At 43.7% G+C, this 24,090-nt stretch overlaps 3 protein-coding genes across 3 annotated transcripts; all 3 read left to right on the top strand.

Moving 5' to 3' along the window:
• The first annotated feature begins 3,214 nt into the window (after positions 1 to 3,214).
• On the top strand, positions 3,215 to 13,857 carry lmnb2 (lamin B2). The gene is made up of 13 exons (XM_086145651.1): positions 3,215 to 3,605; positions 6,743 to 6,879; positions 6,979 to 7,135; positions 7,265 to 7,390; positions 7,893 to 7,991; positions 8,522 to 8,593; positions 8,774 to 8,899; positions 9,242 to 9,462; positions 9,934 to 10,153; positions 10,243 to 10,350; positions 10,440 to 10,559; positions 10,678 to 10,755; positions 10,874 to 13,857. The coding sequence occupies exons 1-13, from the start codon at positions 3,393 to 3,395 to the stop codon at positions 10,907 to 10,909; spliced, it is 1,713 nt and encodes a 570-aa protein (XP_086001777.1). The 5' UTR covers positions 3,215 to 3,392; the 3' UTR covers positions 10,910 to 13,857.
• Positions 13,858 to 15,166: 1,309 nt separating this feature from the next.
• Positions 15,167 to 16,589, top strand: cdca8 (cell division cycle associated 8). Its single transcript, XM_086145822.1, has one exon. The coding sequence runs from the start codon at positions 15,211 to 15,213 to the stop codon at positions 16,042 to 16,044; it is 834 nt and encodes a 277-aa protein (XP_086001948.1). The 5' UTR covers positions 15,167 to 15,210; the 3' UTR covers positions 16,045 to 16,589.
• A 766-nt stretch (positions 16,590 to 17,355) lies between these two features.
• Positions 17,356 to 23,539, top strand: commd2 (COMM domain containing 2). The gene is made up of 6 exons (XM_086145773.1): positions 17,356 to 17,544; positions 20,265 to 20,342; positions 20,683 to 20,765; positions 21,628 to 21,702; positions 21,809 to 21,907; positions 22,650 to 23,539. The coding sequence occupies exons 1-6, from the start codon at positions 17,478 to 17,480 to the stop codon at positions 22,857 to 22,859; spliced, it is 612 nt and encodes a 203-aa protein (XP_086001899.1). The 5' UTR covers positions 17,356 to 17,477; the 3' UTR covers positions 22,860 to 23,539.
• Positions 23,540 to 24,090: the final 551 nt, after the last annotated feature.

Below are 24,090 nucleotides of genomic sequence, written 5' to 3'. Positions count from 1 at the left end.
TTCTATATGGAAAATAAAATAATCTGTTGGATTTGATTAGTTGTTTAATTCTCTGATGATTGTTTTAACACATGACCATTGCTGCTTTGGGGCAGTCGCTTGGACAAATGCCATGTACATAAAAGAATCAGAATTACTTTATTGACCCCCAAGGAGAAATGTTCTATGTTATGGTAAAAAAAAAAGTATAACTATTTGTATTTAATTGAATTGAAATTTACTTTTACAGTGAACCTTATTAACAAGCTTATCCTGTAAGCACTGCATTCCGCATAACACAAAATAAATTCTTGAAAATTTAGAAAATAATGATTTTTTTTGTGCAGAAGAGCTGCTGTATCGCTAGAAACAAGCTCTCATTTTGGAACGCGGAAAAGAATTGTAACTATGTTTACGCTCTATTGAGTTGCGTATACTTTATTGATATTTATGACACACGATTTATTACCTGTTACCAGCCTGTGGCTTTAAAACACCCCATTCAGAGGGGCTAATTGGAGTTGGTCTTTAGTATCATCTATATTTCTGTTTTTCATATCGTATCTCATATCATGTAATGATAAAGTTAAAAAAGGGTTTCTTTATTAGCGTCATGGGTATGTTTGAGTTTATTATGGGAAAAACATTGCTGGTGTATCTAGGACTTTATTTCAGCGACTGACCAGGACAGAGATCATCTTCCATTTCTGAAAGTAGCTGTATTTTTTCACCAACGCTGTCATAACCCATTGTATTATGGGAAAGGTTGGAGAATCTCCTCTGCCATGAATACAGCATCTCTCTCCTAATTTAACAACCTCACTCTCAAGTGAGATCACACTCAAGTCAGTCTTCAAGCGCCATACTTCACAATAGCAATGTTTTAATATATTTTTGTTTATAGTGTTTATAAATAAAGAACTGCATGTTAAAGGCAAGTGTACATGAAAATGTGTACTCCACACAGTTTTTGCCTTTGTTTTGTGATTGTTTGCCCATGTGGTACCTGATACTACTCTGCCAACAGTCCTTTTAGAGCCCAACAAAGCCAGGTGCTGCACACATGGACCCCCTTGGATGCTGGGTTCAGGCTAGCTGCTGCCCAGATCAATCTACTGACTGCTGTTTCAGCAGATTTGTTCTGTCTCATTTCCTGTGTGAGTCACTTTCCTCTCCAAGCTCGCAACTTAATATCATATCCTCTTTATATTCAGTGCTTATTTATATTTCATTGTCAGTCCAAGGTGCTAAAACGCACTCATAGTCCTTTGAATCAAACATCACAGTAAGCATTATCATAAAACATTAACACATCAATCCCTGCAATGAAAAAAGGAAATCAATAAAATAATAAAATTCTGAGGTAACCCAACATTACCACATACAAATACATTATCTGGCCACACTCTTGATTGTTTTAAACACTGTGACGGTTTTGGAATTGAAAGACTATTTATAGAAAAAAAAAGTTTGGTTATAACACATTGCCATGCCAAAGCAGAGTGTCACGATTCCTTGGGTCCCTGGACCAGCGGCAAAGTAATCACAGCAATTATCCTCTGCGCCTGGAGACTACGCCACACCAGAAAGGAATTCAACTAACCAAGCAAGTATTTAAGTCGGACCCATGGTTGCAGTCGGCGTCCGGTCTCGTTCAAGTTACACCCTTGAATAAACCCCACATGCAAGTCCATGTGTCTGTCGTCCATGGGGGTAACGTAACACAAAGTATCAAGGATTGAACTCATGGCCATGGACTTGACCAAAAACAAATGAACAAAAAAAGAAAAAACACAAAACAAGCTGGCCATTGCACCTGATTTCATCTTCAAATTTTTTTGGCATGGCTGTTCTGAAAAGATTAATGTTAAACTTTAAACTTAATGTTAAACTTGCCCCTGTTATTTTTTACAGAAAAAAACAACTTATAAGCAATACAAATATGACATTGTTATATAAAAATCCTTAAAACTTATGGAAAAATCCAAAAAACATAGTTTAATGACTGATATTCTGTTAGATCCACTGAGTTAAATACATATTGCATTCACCTTGTCATTTTTTTTATTGTTACTATTAATGTTATTATCTTAATTTATAATTTTTTGTCCCCTTATTTCTAGAATTAAACATTTCTCACAGGCCTTTAATCCTGTTTACTCTAACAGTTAACTGATTGCATACAAAATGAATGTTCTTATGTTTCCTCATGCCTATTTATATAATTGACATTCGAGTCTATTTAGCCATGTTTGTTTGTTCATGTGTTTTGTCTGTTTATACTATATGTGTTCCAGTGACGTGCGGTGAGGTTCATGGCTGGTGAGGCACTGTACTCCCCAGCCAAGGAGCCGCAAGAAGAAGCCCTGGAATCATGAGCTCCCCCAACCATGAGGCAGGAGAACTGCGTGCCTCACTTAGCGGCTCTTCTGAGACATTTTATGATCCCTTTGCACAAGAAAGTAGTAACTTACATACATTTGTCAATAAAAAACACCGCAAGCCGTTGAAAATGTAGTTCATATGGGGAAAGTGTTTAAACATTTTAATAGCGACATACAAAGAGAAAGCAATACTGTCTACTGTCAATGGTGCAGAGCATGCCAGCAGTAAGCATGCTCAACAGTCGGCGGCCTCACCATACATCTCTTCTCAGTGTTTAAACAGTAAATGCAGCAAATTTGAAAAAATATAATATTTATATAAAATTGATAAATACAACCCTTGAATTTTTTTTTCATTTTATACATTTTTTTTCTTTCCAAGACTGGCAAGTGAGGCACGCCCTCTCTTGCCTCCCCTGACTGCACATTACATTGAATTACATTACATTGTATTTGGCAGACGCTTTTATCCAACGCGACTTACAATAGAACATCACTGATATGTTCAATAAAAATTATGAAAAGAAAAAAGAATAGGACATTGTTTTCTCTAAACAGTGCAGAGAATGCATATAACAAAATGAATAAAAAAATAGATCATTCATCAGACACCAGCGTATTTCAAATATTTCTCAAATTTTCATTAATTTACATGTACTTTTCATTAATTTATCTACAATATATTAAGATATATATACTGGCAAAAGTGATGGTGGCGAGAAACGTGTTCATTTCTTTCGATGTGGCTTTTATTCTTTCTTTCCCATCGTCCTTTGCGGTACCGGAAGCTCCATCGGCTTTTGGCGGGGTCTTGGCCGCTGTGTCGGCCATCTTGGAACTACAGCATTGGGTTTTTTTCCCAACTCCGTGGGACACTGCATGACCGTACGACTCATTCATTGATTCGCGCAGTTAATTGAGCCCATTTAGCATCACCGGTTCCGCTTTTAGAAGGGCAGAGCGAGTATTTTTTTTTTATTTTTACCGCCGAAAAAGTTGTGAACCCCGGTTTGTTTAAAGAAAGCCGCTATGGCGACTCTACCCCCCAGCCGTGAAGCTGGCCGATCTTCGGCCTCGACACCTCTCTCCCCGACCCGCATCTCTCGCTTGCAAGAGAAACAGGATTTGCAGCATCTGAACGACAGACTTGCCGTGTATATCGACCGGGTTCGCGCTTTGGAGCTGGAAAATGACCGACTGATGGTCAAAGTGTCCGAGAAAGAGGAGGTGACCACGAGAGAGGTGAGCCGAAGTCAAACACTCGCTTGCCGGTTAACATTCGATTAGCCTCACGAAGCATTATGAGTCCCCTTCACACAGTTCGGTTGTTAGCTTTTTGTGCTTTGCGGTTGAAAACCTGAACCGGATTCCGGCAGGCTAATTTTGGCACCAGTGTGACTGGCAACCGGCCATAAAATAAGCTAACTAGCCATTTCAAATATCGCGCTCCCTGACTACATGAAGTTAGTTTGCGTTCAACCCCACTTACCGCCGTCTTTTGCCGTGGAAAAGTTTGGCAGCGTTAGCCATGTGGCTAACTCATTCCCGGACTCGTGTTCAAAATGTTATCTGGCTGTGACGACCGAGCGGTGGATCATGCGCGCCAATCTGAAAATATGGCCAACGGTTATCTTCACTGATCTCATATTCGCTAAACGTTAAACTTTAAAACTGATTAAGAAAACGATACAGTTAATTGAAAACTCGGGGGAAATGTTTGGTGGGGTGTTTTCCCACCGCTCCGAATTTTGTTATGGTACTGTACCCTGCAGCCACACCTGTTTGGGTCTACCAGCAGGATAGCTGGCCTCCCAAACTTCACATAAAGAGTCTGCAAAAGGTAGATTAAAACAACAAACTGACACAAGTAAGTCAGCTGGCAAAGCCAAGGGTGAATCGGAGAGATAATGCTGTTCAAAATTGTGAAGATAATCATACTGAAACTTAATTGATTCACTTTTTTACCATGTGTTTCAAGATGATTCAGATACTTTCTTTTTTGTTAAGGGGACAATGTGAGATGTGTCAGTGAAGTCTTTTGTGTCAAATGCAAATGAGCTGATTCAGATCAGGAACATATCCAGAAATACTGCTTTGGTCACTTCTTATCCTTAGTAAATCATTGATGAGAAAGTATTTGAAAGATAGAAAGTGAATAAAATTATTACTATTTGATTTTAAAAGTCTGCAAGACAACATGTAAGAATTGTGAAATTAAAGACTACCAAAAACAAGTCATCCCCAGAATATCCTTCAACTAAGAATCTAAGTATCACCAGTGGAGATTTTGGGAAAAAAGGATTAATGTCCATAAATTTTTTAATTTTTTTAAATTACATTTTGAGGTCACATCAGGGATGCTTTCTTGAATTTAGTCACTTGAAAAAATGCTAGTCTGTCTTGCACAGCCCCTGATGTAGATTAGTTTAAAAGTTTTTTTGGTCAGGAAACAGTGAAGTGTACAAAACTTCAGACATGATTTATAAAACTATGGAGAAAGTAGCAAGGATTTGATCATTTTAATATTTGGAAGAAGAATTACCGCATAGATTTCTGCTAACTACTAGCAGAAACAAACATGTTTGTTTTGCAAATTTGTGCCAGAGTTATGAAAAAAAAAAGTCCCTTGTAACCTTCTGAAGAATTGAATCGCAAAAGACAGCCAACTATCCATTTTGTGGCCTTCGCTATAGAGCCTTGCCGTCATGTGATACCAGGGGAGGGTTTGCACTGTCAAGATTTGAGTCTCTTGCCGCATTCCCTGCCAGAGGTGTGAAGTAGAGGGAATGCAGCAAACCTGATTATGGTCAAAGGAAAACCCACGGACGCAGGGACTGAATGAATGACTGGAAATTACACCCTTGTTTGAGTATAACATGCCAAAAATAAGTGTGGATAATTTCCACAGAAACTCCCACTTTAAGAATGCTGGTCTGTGATTTTCTCCTGTGATGTGGGTAGCTATGTCGGACATGCCGCTGATGGGGGGAGGAGGCAAAAGAAAGTCGCAATTGTGATCGAATGAAAACAAGTTGGTAGTGTTTTCACACTCCGGACTTTTTATTTATCAGTAGAACAGTTAAAACATAGTGTCTCCTCTTGTCTGCGTGATTATTTATCAACAATGTTGATTATGTGCCTCTGCGTTTTGTTGCATTATCTTCCAATACACCCTCCAGCAGAACGATCCAACCTCGCCATTGCTCCCAATTCAACCTTTAGCTATGATGTCATAATGGCCAAAATGAGTTGTTAACACCATAGGCCCATCCCAATTGCAGCCGAGATGTCATAGGGCCACAAACACCTCAGGAAAAAGACACAGTGACGTCACAGCGTCTGCTGCTGTAAATCTGTAAACCGTATGGGTCTGTGATGTTGTGTTGATGGAATCTGCATCACATAATAATTCTGTTAACTTGTAACTCATGTGAGCCATGCACTGAATCGACCCCGGTATCGGCAGGGATAAAAAGTGGGGAAAGTTCTCCAGATCACTGACATCCAAGCAGTAATGTCTCTAATTAGATTTTCGTGGTTGGATGTGGGGAAAAAACAGGTGAGCAACAGCTGCACAGCATGTACGTAGCAGGACTACAGTTCTTGACGCGTTAAACCGATCTTCTATAGTGAACAACTGACACCGTGACCGGAGGTTGTGTGCTGGTAATAAACCTAAAGGCCCCACAACAAACAGCTCATTCATAGCACAGTAATACTTTTCTCAGAAATACATTATAATGTTGTATTAGGGGAACAGAATGTCTTTAAAAAATGTGTGCATGTGTGTGTGAATATGTATGTAGCTTAAACCCAACATGTCTGGTTAGAAACATGTATTTTAAACCTTCCGTAAAACATATAAAAATAATCAGATATGTTAAAAATGAATAGGAAGCAAAGAGAGATGAATAAGTTATCAGTAGTATACCAAACAGTCCCCCTTTTTTTGAGTCCGGGGAAGCCATATTCTTTTGAATGTGACATTAGATTCCATAGCCAGGACAATTTTGTGATATATTCATGTTGATTGGAAGAACTCTAAATAACTTTTGGGGGGGGGTCAGGCTTTGTGCGCAGTTCTCCAGATCAATGCAGATCATTTTCACATGGTCATTTAAAAAGTAGCGCACAAGGCGAAAAAGTGTGGGCACCCCTGCACGAGATCAGTCATTCAGGTTCAATACAACAGTCTTGGTCACTGCACTTTGAGAAAAACAACTTAAAATGAGACCCTGGTTCACCATGGGCTTAGCTTTCTGTTTGCTCTGTATAGTCTTGTCTTCTCTCTGAAACTCCAGAAGGTAAATCTGCAAGTTATGACAATAATTTATGTAAGGCAGGACATCTGGTAATTGCTCTGGTGTCTTCCTCTCCAGGTGACGGGTCTGAAGGCTCTGTACGAGGCAGAGTTAGCTGACGCCCGGCGGGTCTTGGATGAAACTGCAAAGGAAAGAGCCAGACTTCAGATTGACTTGGGCAAGGCTCAGGCTGAGCTCGAAGAAGCCACACGCAGGTAATTAGTGCACGGATCACATTGTGCAAGGTCAGATTAGGCCAGGGAGCGGCTCAGTCGCTGGTGACAGTCACTTTATTCTCCATCAACGTGTTTCAGTGGGAAGAAGAAGGACAGTGATCTTGCTGCAGCGTTGTCCAGGGCCACTGGATTAGAAGGCCAGCTGAATCAAAGTGAAGCAGCCCTGACCACAGCGCTGAGCCAGAACGCCTCTCTATCCTCAGAGCTCGCCGATGTCAAGAGTTTGCTGGCCAAGGTTCGTGCATGTGTTGAAAAATCAGAGGACTGCCCAAAAAACAGTTTTTGAATGATACCAAGTATTTGGCAATGTCATTTTAGTTTGTGTGCTCATTGTGCTTATGTACCTTTTTTTTTTTTTTTAAAGGCAGAGGACAGCCATGGTGTTGCCAAGCGCCAGCTGGAGGCAGAGACTCTTATGCGTGTTGACTTGGAAAACCGCTGCCAGTCGCTGGGTGAGGAGCTGGAGTTCAGAAAGAGCATGTTTGAAGAGGTACGACCTGCTTGTTCTGCCTGCTCACATAGTCCGACAACAAAACACGCAATGGTCTATTTCAGTTGCTCAATTTGCTTAATTTAATGATAATCTCGGGGTTGCGGTGGAACAGTGGTTGGCGCCTCGGCCTTGCAGCATGCAGGACCCTAGTTCAATTCTGACTTTTCTGTGTTGAGTTTGCATGTTCTTCCCTTGTGACCCTGAGTGCAGGATAAACAGCATCTGATGGATGGAGAATGATATTCTCAATAATATTCCACCCCCCCCTTGAATGCACAAAATATGACCCCGTTACATAGTTCGCACTCGATGGGGAAAAAGTTTTTAAAAGGCCCCCTCTTCTTTTTTTTTGCTTGAAATGACCAAGTAAATGTTACTTGAGTTTTCTCTTTACACAATTTCAGTAAAAGCTGTCTTTACAAAATACACATCCTGTGAATTATATGTGATATACACTTAAACTCACATTCTAATTCCCCTTCTTCGTGTGTATGTTTAGGAGGTGCGAGAGTCTCGGCGCCGACACGAGCAGAGGATTGTGGAAGTGGACTCAGGAGTCAGACAGGACTACGATTTCAAACTGGCACAGGCTCTACAGGTACAGGAGGCTCTAAAATGAACATTTCCATTGTCATTGCTTGAAAAGATCCGTGTCAAAAACAGATGGAAAATTGTACCAATATGTACACGTGTCTGTAACGTATGTGAAATAGTGTCAGTACACAGCATCAGTTCGATTGGGGTGAGACTAAACAGGCACGACAAGAATTCATTAGAAATAGGGCTGTATAAAAAAAAAAAAAGGAAACCGCTCCGCTCCACCTTCATATATTTTTGAAGAAATTATAACAGCAAAAAAATCCCTTTTTAGACCTAATATTTAACATTCATCATACCCACAATTGATATCTCCATCCCACCAAAAAGGGCATGTTTTTTATTTTATTTGCAGTGAACCGCCTAAAACAGTTTAGATAAAATGTGGAAATGTAGCTTCTCTTAAGGTAACCTTTTGAGACAACTGATCTCAACCGTAAGGAAATATGCGGTCTGCATTTGGCCTCAAGCCTTTTATTGGAGAATCTGCATGAACAAGTGTTTGTGCGTGTGTATGTTTACACCCATTAGGACCTGAGGAAGCAACATGATGAACAAGTCTCCGTTTACAAGGGTGAACTTGAGCAGACTTTCCAGGCCAAGGTAATTAATGATTATCAGCAGTTCGTGTGTGTCTGTGCGCTCACGCATGTGTTTTCCCTCCTGTTCAACAATTTCCTTCGGGATTAATAAAGTTGTTCTTATCTTATCTTATCTTATCTTATCTTATCTTATCTTATCTTATCTTAATGCTTAAACACTCTGCCTCCCCACTCCCCCAAGCTGGACAATGCCAAGGTGTCCTCAGAGATCAATGACAAGGCAATGAGCTCTGCCAGAGAGGAGCTGCAGGAGTCTCGCACAAGAATCGAGAGCCTGGGGTATCAGCTGAGCGCCCTGCAGAAACAGGTATGGTCCTGTGTCCCCCCCTCCCCATCTCCAATTCACACACTACTCCAAGTCGCTGTCCCTCACTCTTGATTCACTCACTATAGAAGAAGACATAGTTATTCATGGAGCACACCATTAGTGGAATTTGACCACTGCATTTAATACATAATGGATGCACCATGAGTAGAAGGCAGCTAAGTAACAGTGCCGGGGGAACAATTAGGGGTTCAGTCTCTCGCTCAAGAACACTTCAACAGGACAGGAAGGAGCAGGAATCAAACCAGGAATGTTTGGTTCCCCGGACGGCAATTTCTAACCCCCCTGCGGCACTCTGTTTTCTCCGGTTACATGTGTCTGCAGGCGACTGCCTCTGAGGATCGCATACGAGAGCTGGAGGACATACTGTCTGCAGAGAGAGACCGCCACCGCCGCATCATCGAAGGGAAAGAGCAGGAGATGAGCGAGCTGAGAGACAGAATGAATGCTCAGCTGAGTGAATACCAGGAGCTGCTGGATGTGAAGCTGGCCCTCGACATGGAGATCAATGCCTACAGGAAGCTGCTGGAGGGGGAGGAGCACAGGTACCTGACACCAACCTCCTTTTTCCATTGGACGGACAGAGTAGCGTCTTGGCTCACACCACTGCTTAGTGTCACTTTCACTCTGTTTGAATGCACCTATTGTTTATCTTGTTCCTTTCTTGGCCCATTAACCGCCATAGAGCATTGTTCATTCTGAGCACCTCCGCTCCATCCTGATGAAATTAGGATTTGATAGTTACATTGTTTGTATACTGAATGGGAGAATAACTGAGGTTGGAGGCAGTAGTCAGTAGTGTATTTAAAGAAGAAAAAAAAAATCAGTGAAAAGTTTAGGGGCTCTAGACTAGCTTGTTTGGTACCAAGTCCCAAGCTTTAAGAAGAAATAGGTGTTTTGACATAATTTCTATGGAAGATTTAATGACTGAGTGCTATCAGGGTCGTTAAGCTCAAAAATGGTGAATGGTGGTATTTTTGTTCAGTAATAAAACAATTGGGTGTGCTCCTTATCAGGCTCAAGCTGTCCCCCAGCCCGACAGCCCGAGTCACGGTTTCCAGGGTAACGGGCTCCTCGTCCTCTCGCTCCAAGAGGAAGAGGGTTGAGGGAGCAGATGTGGCCGAGATGGGGGAGCAGCTCCTGGTGTCAGAGGAGGCCACGTCCAGCGGGGCCGTGACCATCTCACCCACCGACATGGACGGAAACGCCGTCACTCTGGCCAACGACACCGACAAGGTAGTTCCGTCTTATTTTATTCCCTTGGCTTGAGCCCCATCTCGAGCTTGTCCGTTTCAAGTTTCACACTTGGTGTTCCTCTGCTGCAGGACCAGCCTTTGGGCAACTGGAGGTTGAAGAGGCAGGTTGATGGTGGGGAAGAGGTTGTTTACAAGTTCTCCCCAAAGTTTGTTCTCAAGGCCGGACAGACAGTCACAGTAAGGCATTTGCTGTTTGTGTGTGCGTAAGAGAGATTCAAAACACCTGTTATATTGATGTGTTGAATTGCTACTCCGCGCGTGTCCAGGTGTGGTCTGCCGATGCTGGTGTGGCTCACAGTCCACCAACTGACCTGTTGTGGAAGAGCCAGGCTTCCTGGGGCACAGGAAGTGACATCATCACCACTTTGACCAATGCTGATGGCGAGGTAAAGGCATCTGTATATTTTGATTTTTCTTCTGAAACCCATCCTGGCTGTAGATGTGCTATCTGAAATGCGCGCGCTCGTGTGTTTGATTGTGCGTGCATGTGCTGGTTGTGCTCAGGATGTCGCCAGCAGGACCGTTACAAAGACTCAGATGGAGATGGAGAATGGAGAGGAAGAGGAGGAGGTGGAGCAAACCGTGAGTGCACTTGCCTTTCATTCCTTTGCATCAAGCCTTGAGTGATTCCCTTTGGCCATTGGATTGTTGTTGATTTCTGTTAAAAAGGCCTTTTAAATCATTTTGTGTTTGCTTTCAGGGCAAGGTGTCCTCCAGAGAGTGTGCCATCATGTGAAGACTTCCTCGTCATCTTCACTCTGAATTCCCAGTAATTTACACATTTTTATCTCAGAGCCACTCTGATCTGATCCTGTCCCTCTCCTTGTCATTTCATTTTTGTTTTGTTTGTTTTTTTTTCCCCCCAACTTTATTGTTCCAAGACGATTTACAAATTTCTGGGCTGAATGGACTGTTTTTACTGCTCTGGACTTCAAAGAGTCAAACCTGTCAGTCATTTTGCAATGTCGGTATCTGTGGACCCCGTGAAGCCGGACAGGGGAGGCGTTCACCAAAAACTCCCCTTGCCCCTTCCACCGTCGCTCAGAGCGCCAGTTACTGGAGGGCATTCACTTTTTCAACTCCTTCATCCGTAAGACTTTGGAATTTCTTGTTCATTGGCAGCAGATTAGTATCACAAAGCTGCACAATTAATGTCAGTGAACTTGCTAGGTTGTGACAAAAGGGCTTCCAACATCCAGCCGTCAAAAATTGAAATAATGGCATGAACAAATTTTCTTTTTCGTAAAAACAAACTGGCGTTAAAGATATTTATTTTTCAAGGTTGGTCCAGCTAGCTTCTCTGGGCACAGGTTTATCTCCCATAGGTATTGGATTGGAATACAGTACGCGTTTTTCTCCTTCAGCTTTTCAAATTCAGCCTGTGACTGAAGATATGAGTCCAGGCAAAGGGTCGCGTGACCCCAGCCGCAGAACCCTGCTCATATTCCTCAACGCTTATTCTTCGCTCTGCGAAAGACGGCAACCACCAAATGTGAGCTTGTCCGAAAGCACGTCTGCCAGCCTGAGTCTTTTCCAGCGTGTTTTTACCGGCCTTCTCAAGAGGAACACTACAGATTAGTTTTGAATGATTATCTTTGATAGTGAACGTACAGAGTCTGTATCTCTTTTACTGTAACCTGCCGGAAGCTCTGCCACATGGCCTTGTTGGCATTTTTGCGCGATTCGACAGCCGAGTCTGTCGGATTTCTTCTTGGGGGGAAAAAAATAAATGTATGAAAGACATAGCACACCGCAAAGTAAATAAATAAATAAAATAAAAAAGGGCAGCACACAGAGCTGGTCAGCAGTCCCCTGGTTGTTCCGGCCGTCAGGTGGTGAAAGATCAGTATTGTCTGTTTTTAAGACTTCTCAGGTTTTTCCTTTTATGGCGAATGCATTGCAGGAACTGCTGTTCTGTTGCTCCCGTCAACGCTCAGTTCGATATTTGCCAGCTCAGGGCTGCAGGAGCCTGACTAATTTCCGGAGGCTGATACTGATATTTGGGAGTTATTTGGGAGTAAAATAAAAACATTTGTATAACTTACAGATGTCTTTTAGCCACTTTGAGCTGATTTGAGCACACAATACTGATGAATGTTTTGTGACCAGCAGTGGCACCAGATGGCGGTCGAACATCGCAAAAGACGTTTGATGGACTGTTGGTTCAAGCTGCGAACAAAAATATTTGTTTGACTAAAATCCTATATCCCAGACATCGGGGTCCTACAATGACCTCCACCGTGGGCACTGACATAAGTTTGAGGGAGGTAGATAAAAAACATACCGTGCATTGTGCGAAGCGTTCATTGAATGTCCAAACTGACATTCAACCAAATGTCGGTGTCCAGCTGGGAATTTAGGATTGGATATTTCACGTGTGAAATACTCATCGGGAAAGGTTCTCATCTACTGATAACCAATTAATCTGTGAAAGGCTGATCAAATCAGCTGAGAGTTCTCGTTCCTTGCGTGTTCTAGATCAGACCACAAAAGTCCTGATGACGAAAAACAACAGGAAGCTATACTTTGATCATGTGATGCAAAGCGCAGATCCGGGCGCTCCTCCTGTATAGAGAGTGCCGCCGAAACATAGATTTCCAGCTGTGGAACAGGCTCCTGTGTATCCACACCTCAGTTGTGAGGTCACAGTCGTCAAGGGATCACGACAGGACAAGTCTGCCTTTAGGAGCACTCCTTGTCCCACCTTGATTTCCCCAGTTTTGGCTCCAGAATCACCAATGAAATCAACCCTCACATTCACTTTTTATTTTTTATACCCCCCTCTCCTGTCCTCCGCCAATCTGAAATATGAAACTGACCTCCTCTTCTGTTTTTAATTTCTTGCACACACAAGTGAAGCGGTGACAGACACTTTTACAGGGGTCGCTGTTGTGCGAGTGTTGCTCATTGTCCATGACGCTCATGTGCCATCTTGGGCCGCTCTGTTCTGTGTTTATGCCGTTCCTCTGTAATTTTTTTAATAGTCTTTTTGAAAATGTAATCAGTTTGTTTACAGTAATTATTTCATATATTTTGTGCATTAGGATCTCTCGGGTGATTAAAAAGTCGGGTGTTGAAGGTAATGGACTTTTCCCGGGCCTGAAATGTAGGGTTGTCCCAGGTGCTTTACTTTTTCCTCGACCCGTCGGCCCAATTTAAAAAATGGCGGGGTGGGGGGCTGACATACTGTGTAAGGTCGATGCTGATAAATTCAGATTGACTGGGAAAGTAAGACACACATGTTGTGTGTTTGACTGAGAAACCTTTCAGTTCTTATACTTAAATACTGAGAGCTTTCAACTGTAAGAAAAAGAAGAAAAACACTCCAGAAGTTGTTGCATATTAGTATGCATGGTCTTTAGATTGTTCTTGAAATGTATTGTATTCGTAGATAGCATTTGAGCTGTAGAAGGTGGAGACAAAAAAGGAAAAAGTCAAATCAACTGGCTGCCTCCAATCCCAAACACCCTCGCATTAAAATAATAACCAAAGGAGGAACTGACAAATGTGAATATTGGAAATGTTCCTGAACGAATATTGAAACGTTCATAGGCACCCACGTTTTAATCACTGGAGCGGAGACTTTCGTGTTGCTCGTCTTTGAGGCGGGTGGGGTCAGTTTTCATTCATAATAAACTGTTGAACTACTTTTTGTACCCACAATAAATGTTTTACATATATTCATCTGGGCCATGAGTGTTTGTTTTATTTATTTATTTGATTCCTGGGAACCTCCCGGAGAATCAAGGTTCTGTCGTTGATGAAAATACTTTCTGCTCGATTTTCCAAATGGTGGCGCAGGGGTCAGCACTCCTGTGTCACATGGTAAAGGTTCAAATATATAGTCTTAGTCATGGGGTGTTCAGGTGCTGTTGGTAAATGCAAACAACGAAGTCAACATACTTGTATGTATGTATCTCGTAGATTCTTCCTGAAAGGCCTTATTCGACACAGCTGTAGTAAAGAAGCAAAGACGAGATAAAAAATTATCCACTGCAAACCTACGCTGTTCATAGTTTACTTGTTTGGAATAAACTGGTGAAACTTTGCACAGGAGTGAGTTGATATCTGTTCAATTCCTTTAGACAGCTTCCTGTTATAATCAGTTGAAAGAGGAAGTGTGAATGAATTCACACAATACAAACATTAATTTTCGTCACCCACCCCCAACTTCAAAACACCTGTTAAAAGCTGCCAATTCTATCCAACACCAACTGCTTTGCTTTGTCACTTCCTTTTTTATTTTTACCACTTTGTCACTTTTATGATATGTTTGTTGTTTTTTTAATCCTTGCTTTGTGTATATATGTCCATACAGTGTCATTGAGTGTCGAGCAAGGCACCTTAAATAAAATATTCTCCAGGATTCTCCATGGACCATGATGTTTGCAGAACACATCGTGATCCGCGGTGAGAGCAAGAGTGATGTGTGAGATAAGAGAAACAGCTAGATTGGAAGGAAGGGTGTAGAAGAGTGGTGAAGACAGCGATGCTGTAAGTTTTGGAGACAGTGGCATTGAGGAGAAGACAGACAGCAGAGCATGAGGTCACAGGGATGAAGATGTGAGGTTCTCATGGGGAGTGACCAGGATGGATAGGATCAGGAATGAGTCCATCAGAGGGGTAGCACATGATACATGTTTTGGAGAGGTCAGAGAAGCCAGACTGAGATGGTTGAATGTATTGGTAGACTGATGCTGCAATGGGAGGTGTAGAGGAAGACCAAAGAGAAGATTTAAGGACGTAGTGAGAGAGGAGGATACAGAGAATATGGTTAGTTGGAGGAAGTTGATTTGTTGGGGCAACCTCTGGAAAAAGTAGCCGAAGGGTAAAATAGACTGTAAATTTTGGACGCAAATGTGATAGTTTAGCTTTTTCCCAGTCGGAAAAATGGGCAGTGAAGGCCTCAACCGGATGTAGCCGGAAGAGAAATCCGTCTTTGAATGTTGGCCCCGCCCCCTGCGCGCAGTTTGAAATCTCCCCGCTAACCGTCGCCGTTGCTAGTCAGAGCCGGGTCGTTGACAGCGGTAACAAAACATGGCGCCCAGGAAAAACACCTCCGTCAAACGTAAGAAGAACCTCAAAACGGCAAAGTTGGAGGCCTTCCTCGACGATTTCGACAGCGAGGTGAAAGCCCGAGTTGGCCAAATGAAGGAGAGGGCCAACCAGCTCCAAAAGGACGTGGACAACAGCTACAACATGGCGCTGATCAAGCTGCCCAGGGCGGTGCGCCTCATGAACTGGATGGAGTACTACAAATGCGACAAGCCCGTGGCTGCGGAGGTGGACAGCGCCAGGAGGGAGGAGGAGGCGGCGGCGGTGGAGAGCGTCGTGGCCGAGGACCACGCCGTGCTGCTTAAATCCGTCAAGAAGTCGTCGCGGAAAAGAGCCGGAACCAAGTCCGCGTCCGACGACGGAGGCGCCCCGGCTACGGTGAAGAAGAGCCGCGCAGTGCGGAAGCCCCCGACCGCCTCCAAGAGGACCACGGCCAGATCGGGTTGCAGGCGGAATTCTTCCGTGGGCCGTCCGAGCCGCTACCGCCTGATCACGCCGGCACGGAGCGCACTGGACTCCTCCATCATCGGCCCCACGCCCCTGGTCACCCCGCGCTTCGACCCGCGGCTCCCCAAAACCCCCGCCGCGAGGGTGCCCCGCCACAAGGAGCGAGTCTACAGCATCGCCGTCAACGGCTGTCCCATCGAGGCCGACGCTGAGGATATCGTCGTCTACGTCCCAGTCGGAACCGGGGAGAGCATCCAGCTGCTGGCCAGCCAGATGGACTCCGTGGACCTGAAGGCTCTGGATAAAGCTGCCGTCAGGGGGATCCGGATGCTGCAGAACCGCCTTACGTCTCTGTTCGGAGCCCCCTGAATGACTTCCGCCCTACAGGTCACCTTGTACAGAACCTTTGAGAACTTATATTTTTCAGCCTCTTCTTTTTTTTAAGACTTTTGGGGATTCTATTAAAACTGTTCAAACTTTATTTGCCATTCCACATGTTCAATATTAGTGACTGTGCTTTAGCGACTGTCAGTAATTAAAGTAACCTCTCCTGTCAGAAAGGTTTCTTTGTATTCTTAAGTTTGGTTTCTGTGGGTCTGTTTAAGTTTTTCTTTACCCTCAAGGAATGGTTATTTTGAAAGCAGAATTATGTATGTGTTCTGAAGCTCATATGGCCTCATTTTGACACCTGGGAGTTGGATGACTAGAAGAATGTTCATTACTTAGAATTACTGTTTATACGGGTATGAAGAGGCTCTTTGAACAATGCTGTTTTAATTGCAAACTTTGACTTTTACCCGCTGGTCTGATACGAAATGCTGTAAACTAGGGGTATTCAATTAAGTCACCCAAGTCCAGTTACTAAATGTCCTCCAAGTAAAAGGTCCGAACCCAAGTCCAATCTGTTTCTATTGCTGACCTACCCTATGTCCACTTTTCGATATGGTTTCAACAACATTTATTGAGTGCAGGAAATTGTCAGTAAAGTGCACTTGCATAGTAAACAGCTAGCTCTTTTTTACCACAAATCAGTGTAGTCCTAGGCAAATAAGTCTAAGTCTATTTCAGATAACGGAAAAAGGGAAACCTAAGAGTAAAATAAATTTGGAAAAGTGCAAAGACACCCTTATAACCCCTTTTTCCTATTAAGTTAAAGACATCGTTGGTGGACAGAGAATGTCCTAGAGATATTGAAGAATTGTTTTTGATCCAAGAGACTGGCCTGCACTTTATGAGCCCTATGGAGAGGACATGGATGGGCTTACCAAGCACATCAGCAGATATATCCCCTCCTGCACTGACTCCACTGTTCCAGCTCAGTCAGTCTGTTGTGCAAACAGCCTGTGCCAACAATTACTGTAATTCATAAATCTTATCTATGAATCGCCTGGATTTTTACTTGAACATTTTCAAGTGTTTGAATATGAATCTGGAAACAGCTCATTGGACACAATAAAGTTTCCAGACGCATAGAAAAGCAGGGAAAAGAAAACATTAGTCTGACAGGTGGTAGGTAGAAATAACCTAACTGTTGTAACTATTAATCCGCAAGGACGCGGAAAGAGGTTTGCGGGAAACCTTGCGGGCCTACGACAACGCATGTTGTAATTCGCCATCTCTCCAGCAGGGGGCGACAAAGCCCGTAAGAAACCAGCGGTGGGAGAAATACGCCGAAGAAGAGCGTGTGGGCGGGGCGAGCAAAACGGATCACCTCTGCTTCCGGGGTGATTTTTTTTTTGTTTTGTTTGGTTTTTTTTAGCCGTTTATTACTCACATTGTGAAATCCTCCACCCCCGCTCAAGATGCTGCTTGTTTTGTCGGAGGACCATAAAGAACACCTGTCATTTTTGCCCAAAGTCGACGGAGCAGGTAAACGCGGTTGTCGGCAACGTAGTCGGTAACGACCGACGAACCTCGACTCGGGGGGTGAAGCTCTGTCGCTTCACTGTACAGAAAAGGACAACTATGCTTTTTTTCTGGGGAAATATTGCAATATTGACACAAATAACACAACCAAAAACCAGTTACGGGAACTTTAAAGAAATAAGTCTTCATATCAAGCGAGCCGAGCCGACATACGTCATTTCCGATCCAGATAGCTGAGGGAAGGAGAATATTTGGCTAATAGCACGACGAAGGAGCAGTTACTGACAGTCATGTGTGGTCAGTTTCACAGAAGTCACATTGTTACTTTCTAGTGAGTCTCTTAGTGTGTGCTCTCCCTGTCTGGGTTCTTTCCTGGTTCCCCCGACTCCCTCCCACACCCCAAAAACAATCAATAGGTGTGAATGACAGAGTGAATGGTTGGATGTCTCGCAGAGATTGTCAGGTGATCCATACTTTAGACATGTTGGAGAGAGCTGCAGTCAAAACTGCGTGCCTTGCAGAGTAAGTGGTGGATGTCCAAGGCTAATGAGATACAATGCCAATAACAAAGATATGCACAGCTTTTATGATGCTGTGAAAAATATCTATGGCCCAAGAAATTGCTCAGTCTCTGCCTTGAAGGCTTCTGATGGTACAACCCTTCTCAAAGACCAGAAGCTCATCATCATCAACAGATGAGAAGAACCCTTTGAAGCCCTCCTGAACCGGCTCTCCTCAACAGACCCCTCCCTGTTGGATGAGTTACCTGATCACCCCACTATTAAAGACCTCGATCTCCCACCAACCTTTGAGGAGGTTGGATGTGCAATAAGATTGCTGAAGAACAACAAGGCCTCTGCAGAGATCTTCAAATATGGAGGTTTCCTCTTTATTGCAGACATCTGGCAGCAAGAAACAGTTCCTCAACAGTGGAGGGACGCAACCATCATCACCATCTACAAAGAAAAAGGAGATAAGTCCATCTGTGGCAACAGCCGTGGCATTTCACTACCTCTGGTTGCCGGCAAAGTCATGTTGCAGACTGGTGGATAACATCTAGGAGCAGCTGCTCGAATCACAGTCTGGATTCAGAAGCACTGTGTACATGGTCTTTACAGCAAGGCAACTTCAGGAGAAGTGCAGAGAAAAAAAACAGGACCTCTTCATGGCGTTCATTGACCTCACAAAGGTTTTCAACACTGTCAACAGGGAGCTCCTATGGAGTGTCCTCCTGAAATTTGGCTGCACAAGAAAATTTGTTACACTCCTCTGACAGTTCCACACTTGAGTGATGGCACGTGTCACTTCTGGAGGCCAGGAATCTGACCCTTTTAGGGTCTGTACTGGTGTGTGTCAGGGATGTATCCTTGCTTCAGTACTTTTTAATATCTTCCTGCTATCTGTGACGCTGCTGCTACATGAAATCAAGAAGGACAGTGGGATTATGATGGACTTCAAGCTGTTCTCACAGCTGTTGCAAGTGCCGATGGAAGACTGGGTCTCTGTAAATGTAGCAAAGACCGAGATACTGTGCCAGTGGAAGGCTACTCCCCCACCTCACCCACTAACCTCTCAGACCAGCCCCTTGCAATTACAGAATCTTTTAAATACCTCGACAGCTTCCTCTCCAGCGACGGATCAGTCAGGTATCATCTTCTTTTGGGCGACTCAGGCAAAGGGTCTTTCAGAATAAACACCTCCACACTAAGCATCTCTTTACCAGGCAGTAGTTCTAACAACACTCCTCTCCACGTGTCAAACATGGACACTGTACGCACGAGGCCTTCCACATCAGATGCCTACAGTGCATCCTGGAGTGACCGCGCCCCCCACAAGGAGATACTCCGCAAGACCAACTGGGTCAGTATCGAGGCCACAGTCAACCAGCACCAGCTCCACTGGGTTGGCCATGTCATCAGGATACCCAAAGATTGCCTCCCACGCAAAGTTCTCTATGACCAACTACACCTTGGCCGCCGCTCTGCTGGTGGCCAGAAAAGGCGATACAAAGACCAACCGAAGAAGTGCAGCCTGAAGTCAACCCAACTGGAGGAGGCTCTGCCAACAAGGTGTGCAAACTCGAAGAAGACCGAACTGATAGATGGATGAAGAAACCCGCAAGGAGACATGAAGCCAGCACTCTATCTACAACCCCAGCCTGTGGATTCACCTGCTCTGACTGGGGCAGACAGTGTGGATCAAGGATTGGATTCTACAGCTACAGTAAGACACAAGTAGCAGAGGCAGGATTGTCATCATCGGGCAAGACGGACCAGTAAGAGAGTATTACCGAAGTCACATGGTTCGATTCCAGTGGGTTCTCTCAGGGTATGTTCTCCCTAACTGGGTTCTCTCCAGGTTCCCTGTCTCCCTCCCACGGTCCAAAAACAGTCAATAGGTGTGAATGACAAAGTGAATGGTCGGAAGTCTCGCACTGATTGACAGGTGACCCATACAGGTTAAACCCCTCCACTCAGCCCAAGGCCAGCTGGGACTCCGGTCCTCCCGTGATCCCACCGTGCAATGTTATGGATAATGAATGAATGAATTGATAAACTAATTATCCCAGCTGGTATCAGTTACTTAAGAAGACTATATGATATTTTACATATGGAATATTGACTTGTACATTTTATTCTCTGATAATGACGTGTATCTGAAAGATAGATGTCACGTGAGGATATATTGAAAAGACTGGTCTTATTTGTGTGTTTTATTTCCAGTGGTTGGAGAATTCGGTCGCATCGCCTTGGAGTTCCTGCGGAAAGGAACCAGCCCTAAGATTTATGAGGGGGCAGCAAGTAAGACAGACCTCCCCACGACCAATACCACCAAATACACCCCCGCTACGACAAGCCACTGCAACACAAAATAACTGCATGACATGATGGCAGATTGTTAGTCATTAAAATTCAGGGTCAGACTAGTAGGAATTAACCTGGTAAGGCAGAGAGGAAGAGGACGGGAAGGTGACCCATTGGCGCTTAAAATTTCTTCTAGAGTGCCAGACTATTACATTGTCACAGCACTTAGACTTAGGAAGTCTTTTAAAGTGACATTCTTGAACAGGACTGAGCAAGTGATCGAAACACTTGACACCTTTTATCGATTACAAAGCAAATAATCCATTGCTGCTTACAGGGAAGCTATGTGTTCCTGTGGAAATGGTGCAGCATGGTGTGGAAGGCCTGATGTACCTGATGACCGAGTGTTCCAAGCACATGGTGACTCATATATATATATATATATACACACACACACTCCAGTTTTCTATAATTTTTGGTAATTCATGGTCAGTTTTGAATACCAAGAATAATTCTTCTTCCAGTTCAGAAGTTATGTATCGCAACATGGAATAATATGAAAAAAAAAACTTAATTAACTTAAAATTGACCTGTAATTTCCCCTGAGAATTGGCAAGTAATTACCTATAAACAAGTAGGACGGAGCCGAAAAGTTTGCAGTAAAACGGTAATGAATTACTATTAGTATTTGCAAGAAAATTTGTAAAATGTTCAGAATGAATCCACTAAAGTCAACTTGAAATTACCCTAACAGTGAGCGGGATATGGTGGAAAAAAGGAAAGTAAAATTGGTAAAGGCAGGTAAATATTTCTACATTATAATATTTTAATCTTCGGGGTTCTACGGGGTTATGTTCCAAGGGGTCTATTGTGAAGCGAGTTTGTCACTACACCGTTTCTCCCGTACTATGGTACAGTATTTCCATACACATCGGCCATTTGTATCGTGCTAGTTACCTTTTTTCCCTTTGTTTATATTTGCATGAATATAGGCCAATTATAAGCGTGGGTAAGCGCGTACAATACATACTCACTCACAACTCCGCTGCCTGCGCATTCCGCGGGTATTTTAATTTTATCGCAAAGCCTGTCGTAACTCTTGAGTCGTCGTTAACAGAGTACGGCGTTAAGTGAGGACCATTTGTATGATTTGGAACATTTGAATGATTTACTGAAGCGTTAAGAAGACATTTACAGTGTTTATTAATATAGTTTTCGAATGGTAACAAAAACCCTACATAAATAACCCATAATCTTGTGTCATTTGTGTGTGTGCTTGTAGATTTCTGAACAGGATTTCTTGGACTCGCTCCTGGTTCTTGAGTTCGGTGAAGAGCTGAACCAGATCCTGTTACAGGTGAGTTGTTTTGCCAATGCAGTGACAGAGTGCCATATTCCGACCAGAATTCGAACCAGATCTCTTCCCCTCCTGACCGGTCCTAAGAGTGTTTGTCACCGTGCAGACATACCTGCAACACCAGCGTGAGATCCGCAGTATCCTGAGCCTGCTGCCCTCCAACCTGCCCGCCTATCACAACATTGAATGGAGACTAGATGTACAGGTGTGTGTGCTTTCCAGGTTTATATACTTGCGTAAAAAAAGAAAGGACTGTGTCATGAATGCAAAATGGATGTGTGCTGAGCTCTGTCACTTGAAGTACTTATATGAATTATGGGAAAGGTTGTGTGTATAACTCCATGTATAAAAAAATCTCAGTCGCTGCAGCATTGATCAATTGAACCCAATCCACCAACAAATATGAACTGGGAACCTTCTGATGCTACGGCGACAGCGTTGAACTCTAAACCATCATATCGCCCTTGATATCAAGCTTTCTGGATTACTTTTTTTTTAACTCTGATAAGCTTGATCTGTCCTCATTGGCAACGAGACGTTCTTTTTCCGTGTGTTTGTGTGTTTATAAACATGTTACCTGATAACATGCCGCCGCTCTCTGTTGTTCAAAGTGAATCGTGCACAGTAGGCAGTCAATCACTCACTCTCTTTCAGTCATCCAGTCAGATTGCCTAACAATTATCACATTTTCCTTAAAAAAAAGATAATCTTGCTTGAAAATAGGGTGTCATAGGCTTGTGATTGATGAGTTGTTCCTCATGCCTCCGAATATTGTTACCCCTGGCTGATGAATTTTAGAAACTGTACGACTAGCAGCTAAAAAAAGCAGCTAAAAAAAAAAAAAAAGTTATCCCCAAGTACATCTTGGCTGCTTTTATGCATATTCATAGTTTTAACAGTTCTTTTTCTCTCCATGTGACTTCTTTCCCATGGCCCCTCCCTCCCAGCTGGCAAGCCGCTCTTTACATCATCAAGTTATCCCCATGCTGACGATGCGGCTTCTCCTTACAAGCAATGGCGATGCAGGACCCGAACGCACTAGCAGGGTCTTACAGGCAGACCTCCGCACCCTCCTGCACCTGGTCTCCACACTGGAAGCCGCTCTGGACGCCATGAAGACCAGCCACGCTCGCCGCATCCTACGCAACATCAAGTGATGTTGATATTGCAGATGGAGTTAGCATGTGCCTATGTGACCAGGATGGAGTTTCTTGATGCTGGTGTGTGACTTGACACCCATCAGACGAGAGACATTTACCGGTGTTTACAAAGAACAATCTGACATTGATTGACTCTGTGTTCAGGGTGTCTGTGTCCCAACAAGTCAAAAGTCAAGATTCAGTGTTTTGTAATTCTGCATAATAGATATATACAGTGACACATGAATGTCGCCAAATCAGTTACATCGGTCTCTGCTACAGCCGCGAACACACAAAACACAGGTCAGATGATCAACTGGGAGCTGTAACCATGAAATTTGTATTATTTTTATATTTTTCCAGCAGACATGAATTTCTTTTATAATGTCCATGCGTCATTAGAAAGTTGTTTCCCGGACGAGCCAAATGGCTATAGTTTTAACAAACAGCGCTGAAAGTCAAGGAAATTATTACCTTTGGCATGTATGTGTGCGGTTGCCTCTAAGGAAGACTGAAGTGCCAGCCCCCCCCCACCTCACCCAGACCTTCATCAATATTTAATCATAAAACGAAACATAAATTTTCTTTTTCTTTTTTTTTTCCCCCCCCCCCAAGGACTTCTGCCATTATTGAACTCTTCATAATGTTGATTACATTTCTAACCATGTCCAGGTATTATTAAAATCTTACAAAAACAAGTTTAAGTATCTTTTGTAAGTGGTCTGTCTGGGTTTGCTTATTTCCATCCATCCATCTTCCCTCGCTCATCCGGAGTCGGGTCGCGGGGGCAGTAGCTGTAGCAGTGAGGCTCAGACCTCCCTCTCCGCTGCCACATGGTCCAGCTCCTCTAGGGGGACCCCGAGGTGTTCCAAGGCCAGCCTGGAGACATAGTCTCTCCAGCGTGTCCTGGGTCTTCCCCGTGGTCTCCTCCAGAATATCTCCCCTGGGAGGCGTCCAAGAGGCATCCTGACCTGATGCCTGAACTACCTCATCTGACTCCTGCTGGTAGGCTGAGGAGTGTGATGCCCCTAGAGCAGGACCACACCCTCCAATCTCCCTTTTTAAAAAGGGGGATCATCACCCCGGTCTGCCAGTCCAGCGGCACTGTCCCCGACATCCATGCAATGCGGCAGAGGCGTATCAGCCAGCACAGACCTACAGCATCCAGAGCCTTGAGGAACCCAGGGCAGACCTCATCCAGCCTGGGGCCTGGCTACTGCAGAGCTTTTTGACTGCTTCAGCAACTTCA

The sequence above is a fragment of the Fistularia commersonii genome, chromosome 1 (assembly GCF_037954325.1).
Source record: "Fistularia commersonii isolate RoL2024-O1a breed Wild chromosome 1, RoL_Fcom_v1.0, whole genome shotgun sequence".
Lineage (NCBI taxonomy): Eukaryota > Metazoa > Chordata > Actinopteri > Syngnathiformes > Fistulariidae > Fistularia > Fistularia commersonii.
Note: the sequence above shows the minus strand (reverse complement) of the source record. Positions and strands in the feature narration are given on the sequence as shown.